We start from the raw sequence: 23,928 nt of genomic DNA on the forward strand, positions 1-23,928 counted from the left end.
GACTCAAGACCTCTGGTTATCCAAGTCCCACCTTGTACGATGTAGCAGAAAAAATGATCAACATCCACAGACAGAAAGACAAAGCCAAAAACAAAGGACAACGCCCGGCTGTAATACCCTACATTCACCGGGTATCACACAACATGAAAAAGGTGGCTGCCAGGTATGACATCCCTGTCGTCTTTTCAGCACCAGACAAGCTAAGGAAGCTGTGTCCTGTGATAAATTCCCCACTAGACCGCCGCAACGAATGCGGTCAGAGGCACAAGCAAACATATATACCTTTCCAAAGCCAGGTTATATATGAAATCCCTTTCACCTGTGGCAGAGTATATGTTGGTCAATCTGGCCGGTGTGTGAACACCAGGTTACGTGAACACGCTGCGTCACTCAAATCAACACCATTGGGGCATCTTGGAGTGCACGTAAGAGACAGTCACTGCAAGCCGAAACTTACAGAGACAAGGATCCTTCGAAGGTATCGTGAGAAGACATCAAGGGAAATATACGACGCACTGGCCATAAAAGAAAAGGAGAACTCGTGTGTCAGTGCACCATCAGTGGCATTGACTGAAAAAGAACTCAACTACCTTAACTTTCCTACTTAAGGTGGTTTTTTTGGTTCACTGTGGACAACTTCTTCCTTTCTTTCTGCTAATTTTCAGTTTTTTAACGTAACGCCTTCTTCCTTTATTGTTATCTCTCAGTTCCTTCAACGTAACTTCCTCTTCCATCAAGAGAGTTTCATTTTGGGAATTTTCATACCGAAAAGAAAGACGAGAGAGAAACGCTACCTCTTTCTCGTCTTCTGTGTGATTATTAAAGCGACAGTTGTGAGTTAGCGCTTGTACCGTCAGTTTGTTCTTGACTTTCGCGCTATTTATTTCGAAAATGCATATCCAACTAGCCCACCTTAATATTTTAGTCAGCACCACCCCACAAACTAACAGCAACGCTACGTCCACTGAAGACAAAGCTGCGCAGCGAAGGGCACGCGAGGCTGAGCTGCGCAGCGAAGGGCACGCGACGCTGAGCGCAAACGCTTGAAGCGAGCGGCAGACCCTGAACTACGGCAACGAGAAGCGGCGTCCATTCGTCAACGTCGAGCGGCGGATGCTGAACTACGACAACATGAAGCAGCGGCGGTTCGAGAACGTCGAGCAGCAGAACCTGAGGTCCGGGACCGTGAAGTTCAACGTAAACGTACGAAGCGAGCGGCGGAACCCGACCTTCGAGAACGGGAAGCCGCGTTGGTTCGTGAACGTCGAGCAGCAGAACCTGAGGTTCGGGACCGTGAAGTTCAACAACGTTACTAACACCGTTAATAACACCGTTAATAGGGAATTTTAGTAGACCGTTTTGCTCTTCCGCTACGGTATCCCCGAAGAAAACGCCGCAGCTGCGCATGCGCGCCGCCAGCCTGATCTGCATAGTTCCAGGTCGTGTGGCAGATTACGGAGCGCTATCCGGGTGCTTAGCGGGCTGCGGAAACGATCTACTGCAATTCGCCAATAACGATCCGCGATGCTCCGCATCACCCCATGGTTCCCCTCGGGAAGATGGTGCGATTTTTTTCTACTCCGTTCCATTCTAAGTACCAGCGTAGCAGGGGCTACAAGAGCAAGCTGCGAGCTTTCAGCGTCCCTGTCAAGCACGCGCGCTCGTGCAGTGCGAACATCTTTCAGGAGGACGTGCTTTTGCGAGTAGCTTCGGCTTCGCTATCACGTAAGGTGAAACATACGTGCTCGCGGAAGCTATGAAAGAAGGCAAAGATGAAAGGAATGTTTAATGGGACGCTGCGGCCGCAAGCTGCATAAATCTTTTTTTTTAATTTTTTTTTTTAAGTTTTGTTATTGCGTATCTTTAGATTCTTGCATTCGAACGTGGCGCGTGCAAAATAAAACGTTACAGAGCCACCTGGATGGGTCAGCCATCCAGCGGATGCGCTCTCGCCCCCTGCCCCAGAGCTATTGGCGACGTGAGCGATCAAAAGTGTCGCTGTGGTCGGCCCACCACAATTGGCCGAATGCTGACTATGACGTCAGCACAGGATGTCTCATCGACGGAAATAAGAGTAATGTAAGAACTTCAATTTTGACGGCGTTGGCAGTGTTGCTTTGAGAGCGCTATGATTTCAGGCTTCCACCATGCCCATTACAAACACCATCGAACTTGTTGTTCACAAAGTAATGACGTCGCGAAAGGTAACCGAACGAGGGCGCCACCGAAACATCTCGCCGCTAATAGGTCTATGAGAAAACAGACCTATCTCACCAGCCAGTTTGACTACGCCACCGTTGCCGCAATGCATCGAGAGAACTCAAGTATTTCAGCACGTGCCCGAACCTCGCTGGAACTTTGCGCGTGAAAAGCACGAGACGGCACGAGCCATCTCGGACACTGCCGCCTGCTTCTTGTGAACCACGGTGTAAGATAATACTCTTCAGGTGAGGACAGCGCGCCCCTCGCGCAGTGCAGATAAAGTTCGCTTATCCCTCTCTCTCTCACTATGGTTTCAAGCGGCACCGGCAGATGACTGGTCGACCCGTGGGCACGGCAAAGACGGCTCGTGCCGCCTCATGCTCCACACGCGCAGAGCTCCAGCGAGGTTGTCGCTCGCGCAGAAAGACCATGGTGTACCGGGGTGTCATGGTAACGAGATAATTTTTTTCGCTCTCACGCAGTTTCGCCGTTTGGCCGCCGGCGACACTGTCAGCCGCGGGCACGGTGACCGCGGAATGATGCAGCCTTTCGGATGCCCGTCGAACGAACAGTATCTGATTCCTCGCGCCGCGCGTTCAGCCCCGCCGTGTCCTCACCTAAAGAGTGTATCTTACACCGTGTTGTGAACTAAAGTTATGTCGGCTTCACGCATGTGCCGAACACTTGGTGAGATCGGTCTATTAGAGGGGGTCCACTGGCTTGTGGCTACGGTAGGTGTCGTTATATGGCATATCGAGGGGTCTGGGCCTCGCCCAGTCTACTCTTCTCACAGACCATGGCACAATCCCAGCAGAGCTCGGTGATATCAGAGCCAGATGTGACGACGCAGAAAACATGCTTCGACGCTCTAATCTCCTGTTTTTCGGTATACCTGACTCGCTATCTGAAAATTGGTCCCAATCAGAAAAAAAAAAGTGTTTGACTTCTGCTTACAGCATCTTGGCATTGAACTCGATTCCTCTAATATTCCCCGCAGGGGGCACCTGTGAAAGCAGGTGTTTGGAGAGTGGCGTCTCCACGGACCCCGAGCCATGCGGGTTCGCCCACCCACGTCTGGCTGTGCGTGGCTTTCCCGTGTCTGGGGAAAAGGGCATCCTGGTGGTTGAGCCGAGCCTGGGGTAGATTTGGACCCTTCGGGGCCCCCCGGGCGAGGCAATACACCACTTCGGCCCCTGCTTCTCATAGACGGGAGTCCTGGTAAGGCCCGGCCAGGATGATTCGGTCTAGTCGCCACTCCTTCTACTATCCCCTCCCTTCTTTCACCTTTGTCTTCTCCTTTTCACTCTTCTCATTTCTCTTCTTTCCTTTTCAACTCCTTTGGCGGCAAGGGCTAACCTTGGGTGGCAATAGATTCTCTTGTCTTGAACCACACTTGGTTATAGAGACTGGGCAGCACTAATAGAGTAACGTCTTCAGCCAAGCCCTTCTTGTTATGGAGCGTTACCTATTCCCTTGTTGGGCTCGGTGGTGGGCGGTGCACCACAGTTTTCGAAAACCCTTCCCCTTCATATGGGTTCCAAGCTTAAACCTTCTGATCGGGCCCCCAAAAGGGTCCGCACCGATGCATATCTACCACCTTTGGACAAGAACAACACTGACTACGTCACTAAGTTTTTCATTATACATTCCGAAGTTGAGACGAAACCGATGTCGAAACTCTCCCCTTTCCTTGTGGCTAAGGTCTTAAAAGACTTGGTAGGGGAAAAGTTTAATGCAAAAAAGACTTTTTCTGGAGACCTTTTGGTAGAAGTATTTGAGAAAAATCAGGCAGCAGCGTTGCTCTGCCTCAACCATATCCTTGACACGAAAGTAAGCGTCTCTGCACACCGTACGCTCAACACCATTCGTGGTGTTATATCTGAGGATGACCTGATGGAGAGTCAGGAGGAAGAGATTCTTGAAGGCATGCGCAGCCAGGGTGTTGTTGCTGTAAAGCGCATCACCATCCGTAGGGATGACAAAGAACTTCCTACGCGACACTTGGTCCTTACCTTTGAGCTCAACAGCCTGCCTTCTTCCGTGAAAGCGGGGTACTTGAATTGTAGGGTCCGGCCTTACATACCTAACCCTGTCCGTTGTTTCCATTGTCAGCGCTTTGGGCACGGCTCGCGGTCATGCCGTGGCCGTGAGACATGTGCCAGGTGTGGTAGCTCCGAGCACAACGCTGACGACTGTCATGAAGACATGAAATGTGTAAATTGTAAAGGCAAGCACCCTGCGTATTCTAGGTCATGTGAACATTTCAAAAGAGAAAAGGAAATTCTGACGCTGAAGGCGAAGGAAAACATCTCTTATCCCGAAGCAAAACGTCGCCTCTTCGGTTTTCAGAGAGGCTCTTTTGCCGAGGTGGTGCGCCGGGGACCTGCACCACCTATGATTTGTCCTTATCGTCACCATCGTTACTTCCATGTTTTTCATGGCAAGTTTTAAACAATCCTTTTGGCAGCGATCATTTTCCAATTGTTTTAGAAAGCGTTAAACCGATTCCATCGATTCCGACTCGCCTTCCGAGGTGGAAGTTGAAGAATGCCGACTGGTCTATTTTTGAATTAGAGGCTGTGATTGATCCATCTTTGCTTCGTACTATGAGCCCCGACAATGCGACAGTTTATGTCACTGAATGTATAATTGGTGCGGCTTCGAATTCTATTCCTCAAACATCTGGACATCTTCCTAAGAGGTGCAAACCGTGGTGGACTAAGGAGTGCACAACCACTCGCAGGGACCAGAATAAAGCCTGGTGAGTTTTTCGTCGGTACCCTGCCAATCAAAACCTAATTGCATTCAAGAAAAGTAGGGCTAAGGCGAATTGGACACGAAAACAGGCTAAAAGGGTTTCATGGACCAAATATGCGTCTTCTATAAATAGCCATGTTCCAGCGAAGGAAATGTGGGAATGCCTGCGAAAAGTCCTGGGGAGACTACCAACCCTTCCGAATCCCTTTTTCCCTTGCCTGCCGTATCTCTCAAAGATCAGGCAAATGTTCTTGGTATGCACTTCCAACATATATCTAGTTCTTCCAGCTTTAGTGTAAAGTTTAAGAAGTTCCAGTCTATTGCTGAAAGGCAATCAATCTCGATGTCAGGATATGACCGGGCAGCTTACAATAGACCGTTCAGTATGTGCGAACTGGAAGTGGCGCTGGGTGTAAAAAAGCAGTCTGCACCAGGTCCAGACAGGATTCATTACGAAATGCTGAGGCACTTGTCCCCAGCATCATTAAGTTATTTGCTTATGTTTTTTAGTCATCTATGGGAAGTAGCTGCTTTCCCTCGATGCTGGAAAAGCGCCCACATTATTCCTCTTCTGAAGCCTGGTAAAGACCCCTCTCTTCCAGCGAGTTACCGTCCCATTGCGCTCACTAGTTGTCTTGGGAAGACTTATGAAAGGCTCATCAGCCGGCGTCTAGTCTATTTTCTGGAGGAAGAAAATATTTTAGACATTAATCAGTGTGGATTTCGGGAGGGACGATCAACCACAGACCATTTGGTTCGTTTGGAGACTTTTATCCGTGAGGCATTTGTACATCGGCAGCATTGCGTCTCGGTATTCTTCGATCTGAAAAAAGCCTATGATACCACATGGAGGTATGGAATTCTTCGGGATCTGCACAACTATGGGGTACGAGGCCGCATGCTCCAGTGTATACAGAATTTTTTAAGCGACCGGACTTTTCAGGTCCGCTTGGGTTCTACACTGTCCGATGTGTTCCCCCAGGAAAATGGAGTCCCTCAGGGAGGAGTTTTAAGTGTTACTTAGTTTGCTATAAAAATTAACAGTCTTGCGAGTGTGATACCACCGTCTGTGTTTTACTCATTGTATGTGGATGATGTGCAGATCTCCGTTTCTTCTTGCAACCTCTCCAGCTGTGAACGACAACTACAACTTACAGTCAATAGGATGAGCAAATGGGCAGATGAAAACGGTTTCACTTTTTCTCCCGAAAAAACTGTCTGCGTTCCCTTTTCGCTCCGCCGGGGATTGTCCCTTGATCCTTCTTTGCATTTAAACCACATTGACATACATGTTCGCCAGGAACACAAATTTCTGGGCATAATTCTTGACAAGAAGCTCACTTTTGTACCTCATTTGAAGGAATTGAAGCGCAAATGCTTAAAATCATCAAACATTCTCAAGGTGTTGTCCCACAACTCGTGGGGGTCCGACAGGCGCTGCCTCCTGCGACTCTACAATTCCTTAGTTCGGTCTCGCCTCGACTATGGTGCAATTGTGTATAGATCTGCACGTCCATCTACACTCAAGATGCTGGATCCGGTTCATCACCTGGGGCTCCGACTGGCTACAGGTGCTTTTCGCACATCACCTGTGTTGAGTTTGTATGCAGAAACCTTTCAGATGTCTCTCGAGAAGCGTAGACAGTACCTTAGCCTTTCTTATGCTTGCAGGGTCTATTCTGACCCGCAACATCCATCTTACACTACCATCCGTACCTGTCGATTCTCTCAACTTTTTGAAAACAAGCCACGTATCGTGCGTCCTATTAACTTCCGCATTCAAAGCCTTTGTGCCTCCCTCCAGTTTCCACTGAATGATGCTGTCATACTAAAGCACAAAGAAAAAGTTTCTCCGTGGAACGAATTGCCGATTTTCTGCGACTGGTCGCTCACAAAGTATGATAAACGGGCTATTTCCCCTCAAGCCCTGCAGCAGGAGTTTCAGTCGTTGCAGGAGACATATAGAGATTATACTGAATTCTATACTGATGGGTCGAAATCTTCATATTTTGTTGGTTGTGCCGTATATTCTGGTTCCTTTGAGAAAGCTTTGCGAATGGATGGTATGGCAAGCATTTTCTCTGCAGTGCTTTATGATGTCTCTCTAGCCATTGAACATATCATGAGTAACAAAATATTAAAGGCTATCCTTTTTGTTGATTCACAAAACGTGATACAGGCTGTCTCTTCTAGACTTCCCACAAAGAACCTTCTTGTACTACATATACGGTTCAAAATAAACCGGGCTCTCAAACTCGGACACACCATAATATTCTGCTGGGTGCCCAGTCATGTCGGAATTCCAGGGAATGAGCAAGCAGATAAACTGGCTGCAGGTGCAAAGGACTCGGCAACATCTCTTGGGTTACCCTATCAGGACCTTAGGCCCCTTTGGAAGAAATCACTTTTGAAGGCATGGCAGTCCGAGTGGGACGCGGAGTGTAACAATAAACTTCATGTCATTAAGCCCATCTTGGCTCTGTGGGAGAGCTCATTCCATAAGGAACGTCGACTGGAGGTTCTATTATGCCGCCTGAGGATTGGCCATTCACGTCTGACTCATCTACATCTTCTTTGTGGCGAAGACGAAAAGCTCTGTGCTCATTGTGGAGAAATACTCACAGTTTTGCACATTTTATGGCATTATAAATTTCATCACCAACATCGCCGACAAAGTTTTGCTGAACTTTTTAGAGATCACCTTCCATTTCATCCTATGTTTTTGCTTGGTGATCATCCTTTAGTACCCTTTAACCGTGTTTTTGACTATCTTAAAAAGACCGGATATATACATCAGCTGTAACTTTTACCATAAAAACTTTAATATCTCTTTCCTAGTATAGCCGTCTTAAGTAATTTTGTCTGGCGCAATATAGCCAAAGTCGCTCTTGCTCCATTAAACCCCAATCATCATAAACCCCAATCATCATCCTCGAATATTGAGCGGTCTCATAGGCTGGGGGCGCTTTTCCCAAAACAAGAATCGACCAATTATTGTGAAATTCCTACGTTTCAAGGATAAAAAGAGCATACTGGGCTCTGGTTCTAAGCTAAAGGGCAGTGACTTTGCTGTCCGGCAGGACCTGTCCGAAGCCGTCCGTTTGGCTCGCTCTAAGCTCTTTCTGCACGCCCAGCCCCAAAATGTGCCCTCTAAAATCCGTTTTAACAAATTGCATACGGCCGGCAAGTGTTTCATTTACGATGCCACGACTGATTCAGTTATGGAGGCTCGCGCCTGACTCCGTCCGAAATCAAGTCACCGCAGTTTGGCAACATCTTCAAAGTCAAACAAAATAAAATCCATTTCCGGTTCCTCGGTTGTATTTACGAATATACGCAGCCTCGTACAAAAGAGGGACGTATTAAGCGCTTACTGCGAAGATAGTTACTCGGATATAGTCGTTCTTACTGAAACTTGGCTATCGCCTGATGTTCGGGATGACGAGTTGTTCCCCCCTCACTTAGATTTTTCGGTCCTCAGATGCGACAGAACGCAACAACGCGCTGGTGGCGTCCTCATTGCAATTAAGAAGCACATTTCATCTTTTGTTGTACATGTGTCTCATGACCTTGAACTCGTTTGTGTTTGTATTTACTCGGCGTATAGCAAACTTGTACTTATAGCATGTTACAGACCACCCAGCAGTGATGGTAATTTCACTACTAAACTGCACTTTTCCTTGCTAGAGATAATAAATCGCTTTCCTCATATCCTGGATCTTGTTTTGTCATCGACACCCGATTTTGTTTGCTCTATTGACTATAGCAAAAGTTTCAGCGACCATAAGTTATTGCAAGTCACCCTAACACAGCCCAAAACTGTGAAAACCCAAGTTTCAAAAATGATTCATGATTTCAATAGGGCCTACTACGCGGAAATAAATCGAAAACTGATCGCATATTACGCACAATTTCTTGCCGAACACTCCACAAGGACGGTCGAATCCAACTGGTTGCTGTTTAGGAACAAATTGTATGGTCTCATTGAACGTTTTGTGCCATTGATTCGTATTCACAGTGAGGCTGTAATCCTTGGTTCAACAATGTTATTAGGTCTCTGAAGAACAAGAAAAAGCGTCTTTTCAGAAAAGCTAAACAGAACCAGTCTCCAATATCATGGGATTCCTACTATGATTGTCTTAAAGAGTATACCCACCAGATTAAAGCGGCAAAAAACAAATATTTCAATAGAGACCTACCCACCCTCATGCAAACAAACCCCCAAAAATTCTGGACCCTTATTTCTCCAAGCGACCACTTCCGGTCTATTTGTTTGATTAATCCCAACGGCTGTCCTGTCCCTGAAGCTCCCTGCCCTTCAGTGATGAATGAGCACTTTGCTTCTGTTTTTACTTGCGAGAACCCTTCGAACATCCCTACTGTCCCACCAGCTCCTTATAACACCATGGCACTTATTATCATCTCCCCTGACAGCGTAGCCGGACTTATAGATCGCCTCAAAGTTTCATCATCCCCCGGACCTGACAACATCTCTTCAAAAATCCTCATAAACACAAAAGACATATCAAGCGAGTACTTCACGCTCTTATATACCCAGTCATTGGCAGAGGGTCGTCTTCCTCCGGACTGGAAGGTAGGCAAAGTCATACCGGTCTTCAAGGACGGTGATCGATCATTACCCTCTAACTACAGACCTATATCGTTAACTTCTATCCCATCCAAACTTCTAGAGCATATAATTTTTTCTGATGTTGTGTCTCATCTTGATCAAAACCACTTCTTTTAGGACCACCAACATGGCTTTCGTAGGGGTTTTCCTTGCGAGACCCAATTGTCACTGTTTACCCATGAAATTCATGCCAACTTCGAATCTCAACATCAGACCTACGCAATTTTTCTAAACTTTTCGAAAGCATTTGATCGTGTTCCGCATCTTCGCTTACTAACAAAGCTCTCTGCACTCAAAATAAACGTTAGCGTCATTTCATGGATTCACAATTTTCTGTCTTCACGAGTACAGTTTTCAGTTGTGAATAGTCACGAATCTGGTTTATGCAACGTTACGTCATGTGTACCCCAGGGGTCGGTCCTCAAAAGTCAAATTTAGGGGTTTTACGTGCCAAACCAACGACGGGCATCTGGCACGCCCCAGCGGAGGGCTGAGGATTAATTTCGATCACCTGGGGATCTTTTGACGTGCAACCGACAGCTCGGTTACACGGCGTCTCCGCAATAAACCTCCGTCAGATTGCGGGCACCTCGGCCGGGATTCGAACCCGCCACATGGAGATCCGTAGGCCGACGCTCTCGCCTCGGAGCCACCGAGGCGGTCCTCGGCCCTCTCCTTTTTCTAATATTTATTAATGATCTCCCTCAATCCATTTCCTCCAAAGTGTACTCCTTACCTCCGATTTATCCTGGGCCGCTCACATCGAATCCATTTCCCTCGCCGCATCAAAAACTTTGGGATACATCCGACGCTGCCTCCACTCTGCTCCTACGAATCTTCGTCTTTTAGCCTACCAGACATTCGTCCGACCAAAACTTGAGTACGCCGCCGCTATCTGGAGCCCTCACCAAATCTACCTTACCACCCAACTTGAAGCCATCCAAAATCGTGCCACTCGCTACATACTCTCTGTATACGATCATACTGCTAGCGTTACGGCTCTAAAGTCCCAATTAAACCTAACTTCGTTAGCTACCCGCCGTAAATGCTCGCGTCTCTGCATATTTCACAAAATATTCCACCATCACCCGGACATTAGATCGATGCTTTTACAACCTCCACCCCGATCTTCTCGTAGATCAACGAACTCTAACTGTGTGCAGAGCATCTCTGGGTCCACTAACGTTTTTAATAACTCATTTTTTCCCCTAGCGCTTTCAGAATGGAATGTTCTACCTGAGTGCATCGCCTTAATAATATGCCCTGACGCTTTCCGTTCCTCATTAGTCTTGCATTTTAAGGGAAATACTGACTGCTTGTTTGCTTTCTATTTTTGGATCTCTGGTGGATTATTATTGAGTGCGTGTTTGTAGATGAAATAGCTGTTATTGTTTCATTGTGTTTGTTTGCTGTTTCATTGTTTCTTTCGTTGAGTGACATGTGATTGACCCTCCTTATGTAATGTCCCCGAAAGGGGACCTTTAAGGGTAAATAAATGAATGAATGGAAATGAATGAGTCAGAGCACACACACACGAAAAAAACACTTGTGTGACAATAATTTCCAGGCAGCAGTCGAAATGATAGCAGACGTTATGCGCTTAAGCCTGAAGCGTCTTCAGTTTCCGTTTTGCAGCTTTGGCTTCAGCAAGCATGTTGTTTTCTCGTTTACACAAGTTATTCAACAAAGTGTTGGCAGCCGCACTTAGTAAATAACCCATCATCACGTGAGGTAAATGGCCGTTTTCACAGACGTCCAGATCTCCGTTATACTCAACAAGGGGTGTTGTCAGGGACGCAAGCAAATCTTTATTGCTTTTCATAAGAATAAAATTTTAACGCGTACATTTCGCTGCTCAGTTTTTCCTCAATTTCAAGAGAGCGGTTGTCAACTACAAGGTTCTCTTTACAGAATGGGCACATCAGCTTTTTCAGCGCAGTATGCGCACAGTACCCTGCCACGTACGTAATAGCTGGGAGCATGTGTTCTTTTTTTTCAACGTCAACTGCTGTCACTTCAACATCGAACTTGTTCACGGCAGCATTCACCACATCAGTGCGGGCACACAGCGAGATGTCGTCGAACTTGGAAAGCTCAAGAACCTTCTGCAATCTGAGTTTGTGTTCCGACTCGTATATCTGGCGGATCGAGATGTGGTACTGTGCGGCGCTCAATTGTCGGTACCGTCCAAACCTATCTTCAAGGCAGTCAAACAGAAATTTACCAAGAAGGACATACTTGAAGCCGAGTTCTTCAATGCAGTAACGCGACACCTGAACTAAAGCAAGCGATGTGTGACGAAGTGCATTGAGTGTCTCATTTGTGAGGTGGCCTGCATCATGCTTTTCCAGTAGTCTAGCCACTTGACTACTTTGTTCAGGAAATCAATTTGGGGGCAAGACACTACCGTTATGGGTTCCTGAAGGTTGTCCGGAAGACGCCGACCCTTGTTTGGCGTTTTCACATTTAGCATGCACCACCACATAACGATCATGTTAATAAATTCAGCTGTGCCTTTGGCATGCTGCAGTGTTGCAGCCTTGGTGCTTCTAAGTGCTGCAACAGTAAGAATGTTAAAGATCTTCAGGACAAGCTTGACATTCTGTCGCTCCAAACTCGAAGGTTTGAGTGCTTTCAAGCATAAAGTTGGCGCAAGTCGTACCAGCTCATTTCTCTCTCTCTCATGAAGCTCTACCAAGGCATTAAACGAAGCTGTCAGCACATGTGGTTGATCACCAGCAGCATTAATATCGGGGAAAAACATGCACTTGCTGTTTTTTCGCTGGTTGAGCCAGTTAATCCGTACACACTTGAGCACGTGAACAGTATCCAAAATAATAAACAGGGACCTTGATTGGTCCGAAGGATGCTGGTACACAGTGTTAACCGTCGGAGGTTGGGAAAAAAAATGACATAGCCTTGCCATTGATGGAGTTATTGTCTGAAACTACTGCAATAATTCGAAGTTCAGTTTTCTCGAGCTCATTTATCAGTTGACGAAGAAATTCATGCAACTGTTTTGCATCTATCTGTGCTACTGGCAGAATATGCACAACATCTTTGTTCGCTGACAAAAGGCTTTGGATCATGAACACACATGCTGTCTTTGCAGCAATTGTGCTGTTGGTGGCCATTCCCACTACGGTTCCACCCTTATAGTCGAGGTATGGCTGCAGGTGAATTTCATCCATGACGAGCGTTACAGTCTTCTCCTGCTCGTTCATTGCAGCTGCAAGTCTTTTTGCATAGGGCAGAAATAGGATACTTTGCTGCTCTGTACAAGGGTTGACACTGTAAGACGCACAAACACGACTAATAGTGTCAGGATGGGGCAGTTTGAGCTTTGACGTGCTCCGGATGAACCTATAAGCGTTTGGGGATATTGTAAACACGAGGCTTGAAAACACAAGCAGGTCTGCAGGGTAATTCGGAGACTTGCTTAGAAACATGTGTACCTGCTGCATTAAGAAGTTCACAATTTCCATTTGCCACTCATGAGGGAAATATTCAGAAGATAGCTCCTCTAAGATTGCCACTGTCTTCTTTAAGACACTTTCTAGTCGCTGCTGATCGTTAGAGGAGTTCTTGGAAAAAACATGCACAGCCTCTAAAGCTTTCTCTAGCTCCTTAATATCAGACACACACATTGGAAAAATGAGAAGACCAACCTTGTCGAGCTGCAGGTCCCCAAAAGACGCTTTCAATGAAAGATCTGCAGAGACCGTCACTGAATAGCGCACAACTGGTGCATCTCGAGGAGCAAAGTTAAAAAAAGCACTTGCTTGTCAGTGACCAGCTTTGTCCAGAAATCGGCCACCTGGAATTCCTTGAGAGCAGCCACGAGTTCGTCAAAGCTGCTAATGGAATTCTTTCTCTGTTCGTCTTCATACGCGTCAGTGATTCCTGCAGGGCCTCCGCTTCAAGCCGAGTGCGCTTTTCTTCAGGACCTTCGCGGGCAGCAGGTGTGTTGCGGGACAGGTATGCAGGGCAGTTGGGGAAGATGCTAGGAGTAGCGCAGGGCTTCAGCCGCCTTAATTGAAGAGGAACTTCAAGCACTCGTCCAGTTTTTTCGTCCGTGTACGTTGTAGTAGTGGCGAAGTCACCCGGAGAAAAGTGCTTTTCACAGACATGTGGGAAGTGCAAAAATCTCAATATAGGACTGGCGATTCGCGCACGGTACCACGACAATAAAATGGGAAGCGGTAAGTTACACGTCGCAATAATTCTAATGCGCACATGTATAGACACAAAACTACTTTCTGTAAGTCCTCGTAATCCGTTCGAAACTTTGCGCGAGAGCTTGAAAACTATTCCCCGCGTCAAGGAAGAAAACAAAGACATCCCAGCTGGTAAGATCAAGAATCATTGCAATACCCCGAACAGCAAGGGAACACGCAACAACCACAAAAATTAAACAGCGGAAGAGGAATTACTCACCACGCTGTAGTTCGTTGGCGCGAAGTCTTCGCGAGGTATTGCTTTTGTCCAAGTCGTTCTTCGTTCCGCATCAGAAGGAAAGCGGTAAACCCGCACTTTCGGCCCACTCATATAGTTTGAGTTACAGTTCGGCGCACAAGAGCAGCCAGGCATGTCGCGTAGCCCGAGAAAAAACAAGAACAAAACAAAAAGCTGCACATCAACACGAGCGGCCAGAAACAAATGCGCCGTTACAACTGTTTATGGTTGCCAGATGTGGCAGTACGCGCCACCAAAATTCGTGCCTTCCACGATACTGCGCTCCACACATCAACGGCTTACGTAGCAAAAATGTCGGCGTGTAACATATTCCGTACTTAAAAGCGTCGAAAAGAATTTTTTGTTGTTACTAGTTCAATTATTCACGTTTTATAAGAATAGCTTTTTGAAACGTTTTCTAAGTTTGCGCCGGGCCACACATTTTACAAAAACCGTAAGCCGTTCCAAGCCAAGCCCGTTGTTCTCGGATTTGGACCGATCTCACAGTGATGACGTCATGTTGTGGAAAGGGAACGTTGCAGAGGCCTTGAAATAGTCTAGGAGGTGTTGGCTGGATTCGCGCTTCGTAAAGTAATGTACCGGATGCAAAGTGTACCCACATGTCACAGCATCGTATTAAACAGAAAAGTATCCGCGTCCCGAAAAGTTTTGTTTGGTTCCCGGGAGGTGAGTCAAGAAAGATCGCCAGAAGCATGAATCGCCAGCTGTGCGGAGAACAGGTTTAATTATTGTTTCTCTATCTTGTCGCGTGATTCAGTAATGCAGCTACGCTTGCTTGTCGCATTGCGTCTTTCGTCCCCGCCATAGGTTCCCGCCGCTCTTGGCGCCGCCGCTACCTGTTACCGGGAGTATCTATTTGTTCCTATTGTATCACGTTTGTGGTCCCATCTATTTTAAAACTTTGACTTCCTAAGATTCTAGTACCAACAACGCATTAAACGACAAAGAAAACATAAACGATAATTTTTATTTGGAATTTATGGGTCCGAGGCTACTCCCTGTAGCTCCAAACGGCGATCGGGGAGCTCCGTTTGCTCCAAAGTTACCTTTACCGAAAGGGACCTTTACGCCCCGTGTTACACCGATGTTCTACGATAAGTTTCTAATTTAATAACTACGATGGTTCCCCATGGCTGTCTACAAACGAAACTTGAATATCCAGTTACCATTTTTTTATAAAAAGACTTTAAATTTGATAACCAAGCTCACTTTGCTCACCCGCCCATTTTGTTCCCCGAAGTTAATAAGAAAGCGGGTAAGCGGCAACAAACTTGGGGAAATATTGGGCAGATAATCGTAGCCCCTATTGCATACTGACTTGAACGCTTAATTGAAAAGAAATTGACGGCTGTATTCTAGTTTTTCTATATATGTTATTAAAATGATGTAGTTAGCCCACAACAGGTATAATTACTTCCTAAGCGCCTCACAAAATTAGACACTAGAACATCCCTGGGTCGACAATTTGAGCGTGTTAGCAATGTTAGATATGTTCCTAATGCAATAGCTGGGATGGTTCCCCGTGGGTGTCGACAAAGTAAACTCAATTATGTAGTTACTATTTTTTGAACAAGTTTAAATTTGAGAACCCAGCTCACCTTGCTTACTTGCCAATTTTTCATTTTTATGAATTAGTGGAGACTGGGTCGAGAAAACTGGAAACATCAACCGTGGACAGAAAGGGGTGCCTCTCATACACGGTTGATATTTTTAGTTTTTTCGCCACAGTCTCCGGCAATTCATCCAAATTGTTAATATAGACACCAGCTCGCCTGCGCTCTCACAGTAATTTCTATCTATTTTGGTCCCTGTTGCTTTCAAGAGTAGGCGAGTAAGCAGCGAAAGACATGAGGGCAAACGAGGCAGATAATCATAGCCCGTATTGCACACTGACTTGAGTGCATAGTTGAAAAGAGATTTACACTGACGGCTGTACTCTAGTTCTTTTTTATATTATGAAAATGATGTAGTTAACCTACGACAGGCATAATTACTTTCCAAGGAACTCTAAAACATCAAACCCGGACATTCCTCGGTCAACCAATAAGAGTGTGTTGGCAGTGTTAGATGTATAAAATTGGAAGCACCATTAAGAGGGCGAGGACAGGGCACGTCACAAAGGCCAGTAACTAAACATTCATGACTGAAATTTAAAATTAAATAATATTTTCATGCAGAGAGAGAGTGAAGGAATATTGACGATTCTGTCCTGGCACACAGACTCCAGATATATCAAGTCTAATCGTACCTAAACAGCAAACAAAACAAATAGTGACGCAAACTTTTTTATTAGTTGTGAACCGGAACAGTGTTCAAAATTATCATTCTACGGTCACATAAAAATGAGTTTTAAAAAGGAGACGTTTTAAGGGGTGTCCAAACAGGACACTACAAAACTCACGACTCCGGCAAATTGTTCCGCGCTCTGCCGCGATCCGCTTCCGGCCGTCGGAGGGAAATTTCCCTCCGTCAATTCTTCCCGGGGGGAAACTTCCCTCCGTCAAATCTCCCCCTCGCTTCCTCCACGGCGGCCTTGCTCTGCTTATCACGTGGGTCCGGAGAGCCACTCACACGCTCTGTTGGTTGTCGGTCAATCGCTCAAGGCCTCCACTCACAATACGGAACCGCATCGGACGCCATCACGACGAAAGTGAATCTCGACAAAGAAAGCAGATCCGAGGCGGGCGAAACGCACCCTTCGACGCAGGAATGCCCCAAACCCACCCGAAGCCGGACCTCCTTGGCCTTCGAGCCGAGGCGACGGCGGTACGCGAGGGCGTTGGCGAGGTGAGCCAGACGCAGGTGGCGTGTGACGTCAATCTGAAGAGGAGAGCAGTCGTGATCGTACAAAGTTTCACGACTCCTGCAAACATTTTCACGACTCCGACAGACCGTAAAAATAGAAGCGCCCGCTTCAATTTTCACGATTTGCCGGAGTCGTGAGTTTTGTAGTGTCCTGTTTGGACACCCCTTTACAACGCAAATGCAAGTCGATTGGAGATCCCCCCCTTCACTAATAAAATTAAAAGTGGGTTATTGACGCACGTACATAAATTACAATTCTACCGCTTTGACGACCGCGACAGATGCGCGCAAACACAGCAAGTTTTTTGTTTTTATTATTTTGTTGTTGGGCCCGCTCAAAATAAAAGCGGCGGCCTTATTGACGTACCGTTTCCGTTTTTAATTATAACTTGACCCAGTGTTGCAATCAGGCTGTACGTGCCTTGTCATTAACTTCATTCGGATGAATTAGAACAGGCGTGGCATGCTTCCAGCAGCCGGTAACCTGAGTTCAAGGAGTGTATGCGACAACGCAGCTGTGCGCGAAAAGACGATTTCAAAAATATTGCATCCTCATCTTTGTCTGAATAACCCTGACTTTGAAGAGCTAGCGAAACCATAAAGAAAAGGAGTATTTATCTCGAGGCGGATGTTACAGTCGACGCTGTCTTGCACTTGCGATCGGCACACTTCACAACCGACAAATATTCCCACGCTCACTATCGCGATAACACGCAAAATATCTTCGCCCACCAAAAAAAAAAAAATCTGTTTCGAGAGGCACTTTTCCTCAAAATCCCGACTGTCAGCCCGACGACCTTGAAGATGCAAGTAGTCCGGGGCGCAATAACACATTGCGTAATTTCAAGAGCAAGTATTGCGGACACACTCATGGATGGTGCCACCTGACAGCTGGATTTTTTACGTTTTGATAGGCTACAAACTTAGTTAAATTTTATTACAATGAGAATCTCTGGAAAAAAAGATATTGTAAGAGATATATTCAAAAAGTCCTGGTCTTGAATATTGTCGAGCCTAAATCTGTATTTAGGCCCCGGTTTATTTTTAAATGTTTATGAAGCACAGAACCAGAAAAAAAAGGCTTTTTTAATCATCTTTAAGTTCCCGTAAAACATTTTAAGCTTAAAAATCGAAAAATGTAGTGCCGCAATATTACTCAGTTTTTTATTGCCTTTCTAATAAAACCAATCCCAAGTCATTCCGCTCGGTGGTTCTTGAGAAAAAATGCTAAAACGTTGCCATTGGAATTGCATAGGGCTCGGGAGGTGCGATATCCTCTTAAATCTAAGGAATTGTGAAAATGATATTTACAAATATTTTAAACCCGCTGTATTAAAAAAAAAATATTTCGCTGGATTTTTTTATTTTTTCTGCCTGTCATATTAACTTTCAATTGGATTTTCCCATTTTTTTGTTGTATCTTTTCTAAGAGTGATCGAAATTGCACCCACGTCTCGTAACGGCCAGAAGTAGTTTCTGCAGGTCACCTTCAATGCAAAAAAACATGCGGCTTGTTATTTGCGCTAAAAGGCAGAGGGTAAATTTAATTTGGCCGGGAACACTCGTGCTTGGACACATATTGTGTTTTTTTTTAGTTTTGTAATGATAGTAACTGACGTACCTTAGTCCGGTGGTTAGCAGTGCAACGGATGTTTCATTATCCGGTGTGTAATGCCAGGACACAAAGAGCGGAGAAGACCGAATGTCGATAGGTCTGCGCTCAAGAGTCCCGATCTGCTTCGGAAGTCCCCCTTTTCTTATGTCGCCTCTCAAGTGTCCCCACGACTTGCCACTGAGCCGAGCGCCACCGGCCTTGGTGTGACCGAGTTGGCCGCCAAGCTCGCTGCACATGTCCTGCCCTGGAGCCCCGCGTTGTAGAAAGTGGTCCTTTCAAGTCCGCCGCTCGAAGATATGTTGTTCACGTGTCTGGCATGACAACGCAAGGGCCGGCCAATTCACATGGAGGTTCCGAGTCCAGCTGACGTGGTCTTCTCTGTTGTCGCCACTGGAACAAACGTACTGACAACCCGTAGACCGAAGGTGCCGTGTGTAAACCGCGGATATCGACGCAAGGTCGGGCAAGGAGCGACGGCAGTCGGGGACATTTATCCATGGTTCAGGGCACACACCTCAAAACGTAGAGTTACGTGCACACGCCAAGGGTTTTTGCCGCTTCCGTCGCATCAACTCCTAAGGGTCCCCAGAGCTTTGGCGTTGTGGCTGAAGATCATGACACGCCACATGCTCTGCTGGCAATCCGATTGATTAAAGACTGGTTAGAAGACCATGTTCCTCTTTATTCAAGCACCACATACCTGTCTAACGGAGCTGCACCCTACTTCAAGCCAGAACAGCTACCAGCTCTTCGAATTTGTGCAAGGCGGCTCTGTCAAAACAAGATGGCTATTCTCGGCATTCGGCCACGGCAAGAACTCATGTGACAGAGCTAGCGGCTTACCTCGCCACAGTACACAATATTCGTTTTGACCTGCGGAACCTACGTCTGGCCGTTCCGAGAGCATGGATGCGATTTTGATCACTCGTAGAGAAGATACAACGAAAAAAGGGGGGAAATCCAATTGAGTCAATTGAAAGTTAATATGATAGGCAGCAATAATAAAAAAATTAAGCGAAATAAAAAATTTCTTTTTTTAATAAAGTGGGTTGAAAATATCGGTTTCTCAGATTTAATATGAAATATTCCGTATTTGGTGAGTGACAAATATAATAGCTCATGAGATAAAAGGCTCTGCATATGTCACCGGATTGTCAAAGAGACGATGTTTGGCAATTTTTATCTCCGTCAAACAAAATGCTGGAGTATTTTTCTTCTAACTAAAAAAACGTCGGCATGGTGTACAGGCAAACAAAAAATTACTGTCCGTTTTGTATGCTTTTTGTATTCATACCAGCGTACAGAACTAGGTAGAAAAATCGCGGAGGAAAAAACAGATTTTAACCCTGCTCCACTTAATATTTTTTGTAAAGCAAAGAAGTAAAAAAAAAAAATTGAAACGCGGGTTTTTTCTTTGCAGACATGGGGCAATTACATACATTTTTAAAAAAGAAATTGAAAGAGAGGCGTGTTCAATTTCAAATGAAACCACCCTCCAATCAGCTGTGATGTTACGGTGCAGTGTATAGTGTAAAGTACAGTGGAAGAACCCACTCAAAAATTTTGAAATAATTGCGAATGGTGGGGGATGGGTATACTTGCTAGGTCATCAATTTTACAGATATTTGTACTGTGCATATATATTTTTAGATGTTACAAAATTTGGAGGTAGGCGCTTAGTGTGGAATGGGGGTGCTTGGTATTTTACGGCAGTTGTGGCAACGATGTTGTCTTCGGCAGGTGGCTGTCTATCACTGGGTCCTTATGACAGGCAGCGGAAGAGAATGCGTACACGAGAAGAAGGTGGACATTTGTGGCACGGATCAGTTTGGTCTACCGCCAAAGGGTCTCGTCCAACACAGCAACCTGCAGCCGCCGGTGGAAATGACGAGCAAGCAGATATTTTAAATGACCATAACTACAAGCAGATGGGTACAGGAGCCATCAATGAAAGTGGTGAGTGCTGGGAGCACGATCCTCGTCTTGCGATTGAGGTAGACTTGCGATGATATGCCCTTAGAAGGCCAGTCAATCTCTCACCTGGCAAGACAGAGTGTGCTCACAGGACTTGTTTAGAGTCTGCGCCGGCATAGCCCGCTTCTGACAGACATTATTTTATTCGATATATAGGACCAAGTTCAGTCGCAGTAGAGGATTCCCAAAAACCCGAATGTGAGTTTCTTATCAGAGAAGAGGCGTCCAATCAGCCATGAAAGAAATTATTCCGTTCATGAGCATGTTTTGCACTCTTGAGTCACAGCAATTTCCCAGCTTTTTTGCACCGTCGGTGAAAAACAACAACAGCCTTCCGTACGCTAGCTCGTGCTGCCCACATATGGCCCCATTAATTCACGGTATCACTCTATTCTGGGCTGCACCGTTCTTAAGGAGACCGATTACACAGCTTAATTCTACCTACCTCCAAGCTATCACACTCTGTGCAATGACCCCTGCCATTGACGGCTCCTGGACCCATCCGCTTGTAGTTACGAGCGTTAGAAAAACTTGCTTGCGCATGACAAAGCTTGTTAAGGCTAATCCGCATGACTCCTGCGATCTGCGCTTAGATTTTTGGGCGGCAGGGAGTGAAAAAGGCAAACGCTTTTTCATTCACGGATGTTGGCGGGGGATCTGGAACAGAGCAACTTGAAAAGCATTTCGTATGGCAACAGCAGAAGTTTAGAAAATAAAACATGGCTGCTGATCGCTATGCTCGCCGCCTTTCGCCCAGCTGAATTGGTCGGTGCACCACAGTGTTTTGTCGCGTGATTCGTGTGCCACGCGTGCAAGAGACTCCAGGAAACGTTCCTGGCTGACGCACACCACTGCCTTGTGCTTCCTCGGCATACGTCAAGAAGCTCCTCGGATTTGCACGCCACGATCCTTCCTTCACGCCGTCTGTCATCCATCCACTGAGACCGTTTTGAGGCACACAACGAGCCGTTTTTGTCATAATGAGCTAATGCTGAAGCCAAACAGCCAAGGGTTCAACAATTTCTCCACTTTATATTGCTACTCTGCTCTATGGTTATCCGCTTGTTAGTCTGTGCTCACCCTCTTGTGTGTTCCAAATCACAGGTCAGCGTCGGTTTTCTAGGACATGTGAAATAAAGATTTGTTATATGTAGCTCTGAGCCACCTCGGTGGCTCTCGCCAACAGATCCCCAGTCGGCGGGTTCGAATCCTGGCCAAGGTGCCCGCAGTATGACAGAGGCATATTGTAGAAAAGGTGCAGCGTAATTGAGATTTGGGTTGCATGTCAAAAGATCCCCAGGTGGTCTAAATTAATGCTCGGTCTTCCGCTGGGGCATGCCAGATGCCCTTCATTGGTTTGGCATGTAAACCCCCCAAATTTACTTACTTATTATAGGGGGTGGGGCCAGGCCCCACCCCCTGACAACGTGCCTGAAGACAACATTGTCACGTTGCCGCAACTATACACTGCACTGTAACTGTATAGAGCCCCCGTCGCTCGTGCATGGTGTCGCCGCAAGAATTGCTGGGCAGTGTAGCTGTCTGCATTTGCAGACACAAAGATGGCGTTTTTCCCAGAATGCGCTGCTCCCAAGCTGTGCGTTAGTACACGCCGTCAAAACTTCTTCAACAGGAGTCCATCTCAAATGTTCTGTGCCACGTTGCAGAAAAACCGGGCGTGTGGCCTCATCAGGCAGCGCTTCCCTTCTGCGTAACTTTGCGCAAGTCGAGCAGCCTCTCCTCCCTTTTCAGCTTTCCTCCTCAGTCCACGCGACATACACGCTTTTTGCAGGCACAGCTGCTGAGGTTGGTTCACCCTATAAAGCTACCACTTCAAAAACTAAGAGCACTCAATCTTACACTTCTGGTGCGTCAGCTACAGAAGCAGGAGGTGGGGTCGGCTGTCGCGGCGCAAGCAGCGGAGCCCTGATTTTCGATCCCGCACTGAGGGTCGCGTCTATGTCCCAGTCCAGGTACTCACCCAGATCTGTATCAAGGACCTGCAAAGTTTACGTACAAGAAACTTGAATTCTTAATGGAAACCAAAGACAAAAGGGCATTTCCTGAAAATAATGCTTAGGTTGTGGGAACAATCACATTAAATCAGAAACCCTACCGAGGTGGCCGACAGAAGTAATTTTTAATGGTATGATGAGTGTGTTGGGCGTTATTACATAATTGAGCACTGCACGGGCTTGGGCTTACCCCTGAGAAAAGCGGCACGTGCATTGCTCTAATACGTAATACGAAGAAAGCAAAACACAAACAGAGGTACATGCCTGTCTCTGTCCCTCCCCTGTTTTTGTTTTGCGTTCTTTGTATTATATAATTTCTGCTCGTGAAATAGCCATCTTAAACACTTGAGTATGAAGGCGGGTGTTGGAGCACAAATCTATGTTTTGGACACATTTGATCTTCCAGTAAATGTTCAACAGCTTAGCAATTACCAATTGTGAATACTACCTACAACGTGTGTGCAAAAAATAAGAAAAGCCTTCACAGTCGAGCACTAAATAAAAGCCTAAATTCTACTTCCCTGCGTTCCCCCAGAGAAAGTTGCCGGGCGACACACTTAAAGTCGATCGGAAAAATCGGCGCCTGCTTATAACAAGCTCTTATTTTCAAGGTGTACAAGGTCTGTTACAAAAGTATCCGATATTTTTTTTTTTTTTTTTTTGCGAAGAGCGCTTGCATTTGCCGACCTTGAACCTTCATACGCATGCGTGAATTCGATAGCGTCAGTCACTCGTACGCAGCGTTTGAGTGAGTAGCGCGCAGTGCTCTCGTCGGTTTTTTTTTATTGCAAGGAAAATGGCGGAGCGGCTGGAGCAGCGCTACTGCATCAAATTTTGCCAGAAACTGGGAGACAGCCAAGTGGAGACAATTTGGAAGATTCAGACGGCTTTTGGTGACGATGCTATGAGCAGCACACAGATTAAGGAGTGGTACAACCAGTTTCAAGACGGCCGCACATCGGTGGAGAGCGAGCCACGCTCCGGTCGGCCATCAACATGACGAAATGACCAGCTCATTGCCGAAGTGAACGCTGTGGTGATGCGGGACCGTCGTGTGACTATCCGAGAAATCACCAGAGAGTACTACAGGGATGCCCTCCGTCGCCTACGTGATGCTGTGCGGCACAGTTGTGGTCAACAAGAAATTGGCGCATCCATCACGACAGTGCTCCTGCACATTCCTCGCACTTGATGCAGACTTGTTTTGGCGAAAAACAAGACTGCTGTAGTTCAACACGCTCCTTGCTCTCCTGACATGGCGCCCTGCGATTTCTGGCTGTTTCCCAAAATCAAGAGGCCATTAAAAGGAGCACGATTTCAGACAAGAGAGGACATTATGGTCGCAACGACAGCTGAGCTAAACTCCATTCCGAAAGAGGCCTTCTCGGAATGCTTCCAACAATGGCAGCACCGCTGGGAGAAATGTTTTGAGTCCCAAGGAGACTACGTTAAGG

At 46.4% G+C, this 23,928-nt stretch overlaps 1 protein-coding gene across 1 annotated transcript in view; it reads right to left on the bottom strand.

Moving 5' to 3' along the window:
- LOC115318318 (sterile alpha motif domain-containing protein 3-like) overlaps positions 1 to 22,688 on the bottom strand; it is a 114,104-nt gene extending 91,416 nt beyond the window's left edge. Inside the window, exons 1-2 of the mRNA XM_040210928.2 lie at positions 22,665 to 22,688; positions 22,320 to 22,459 (exon numbers count right to left, since the gene is read on the bottom strand). Coding sequence (XP_040066862.1) covers positions 22,320 to 22,459; positions 22,665 to 22,688 — 164 coding nt within the window. The remainder of the gene's footprint in view (positions 1 to 22,319; positions 22,460 to 22,664) is intronic.
- Positions 22,689 to 23,928: the final 1,240 nt, after the last annotated feature.

This window comes from Ixodes scapularis, unplaced genomic scaffold (genome assembly GCF_016920785.2).
Source record: "Ixodes scapularis isolate PalLabHiFi unplaced genomic scaffold, ASM1692078v2 PGA_scaffold2__306_contigs__length_199485367, whole genome shotgun sequence".
NCBI lineage: Eukaryota > Metazoa > Arthropoda > Arachnida > Ixodida > Ixodidae > Ixodes > Ixodes scapularis.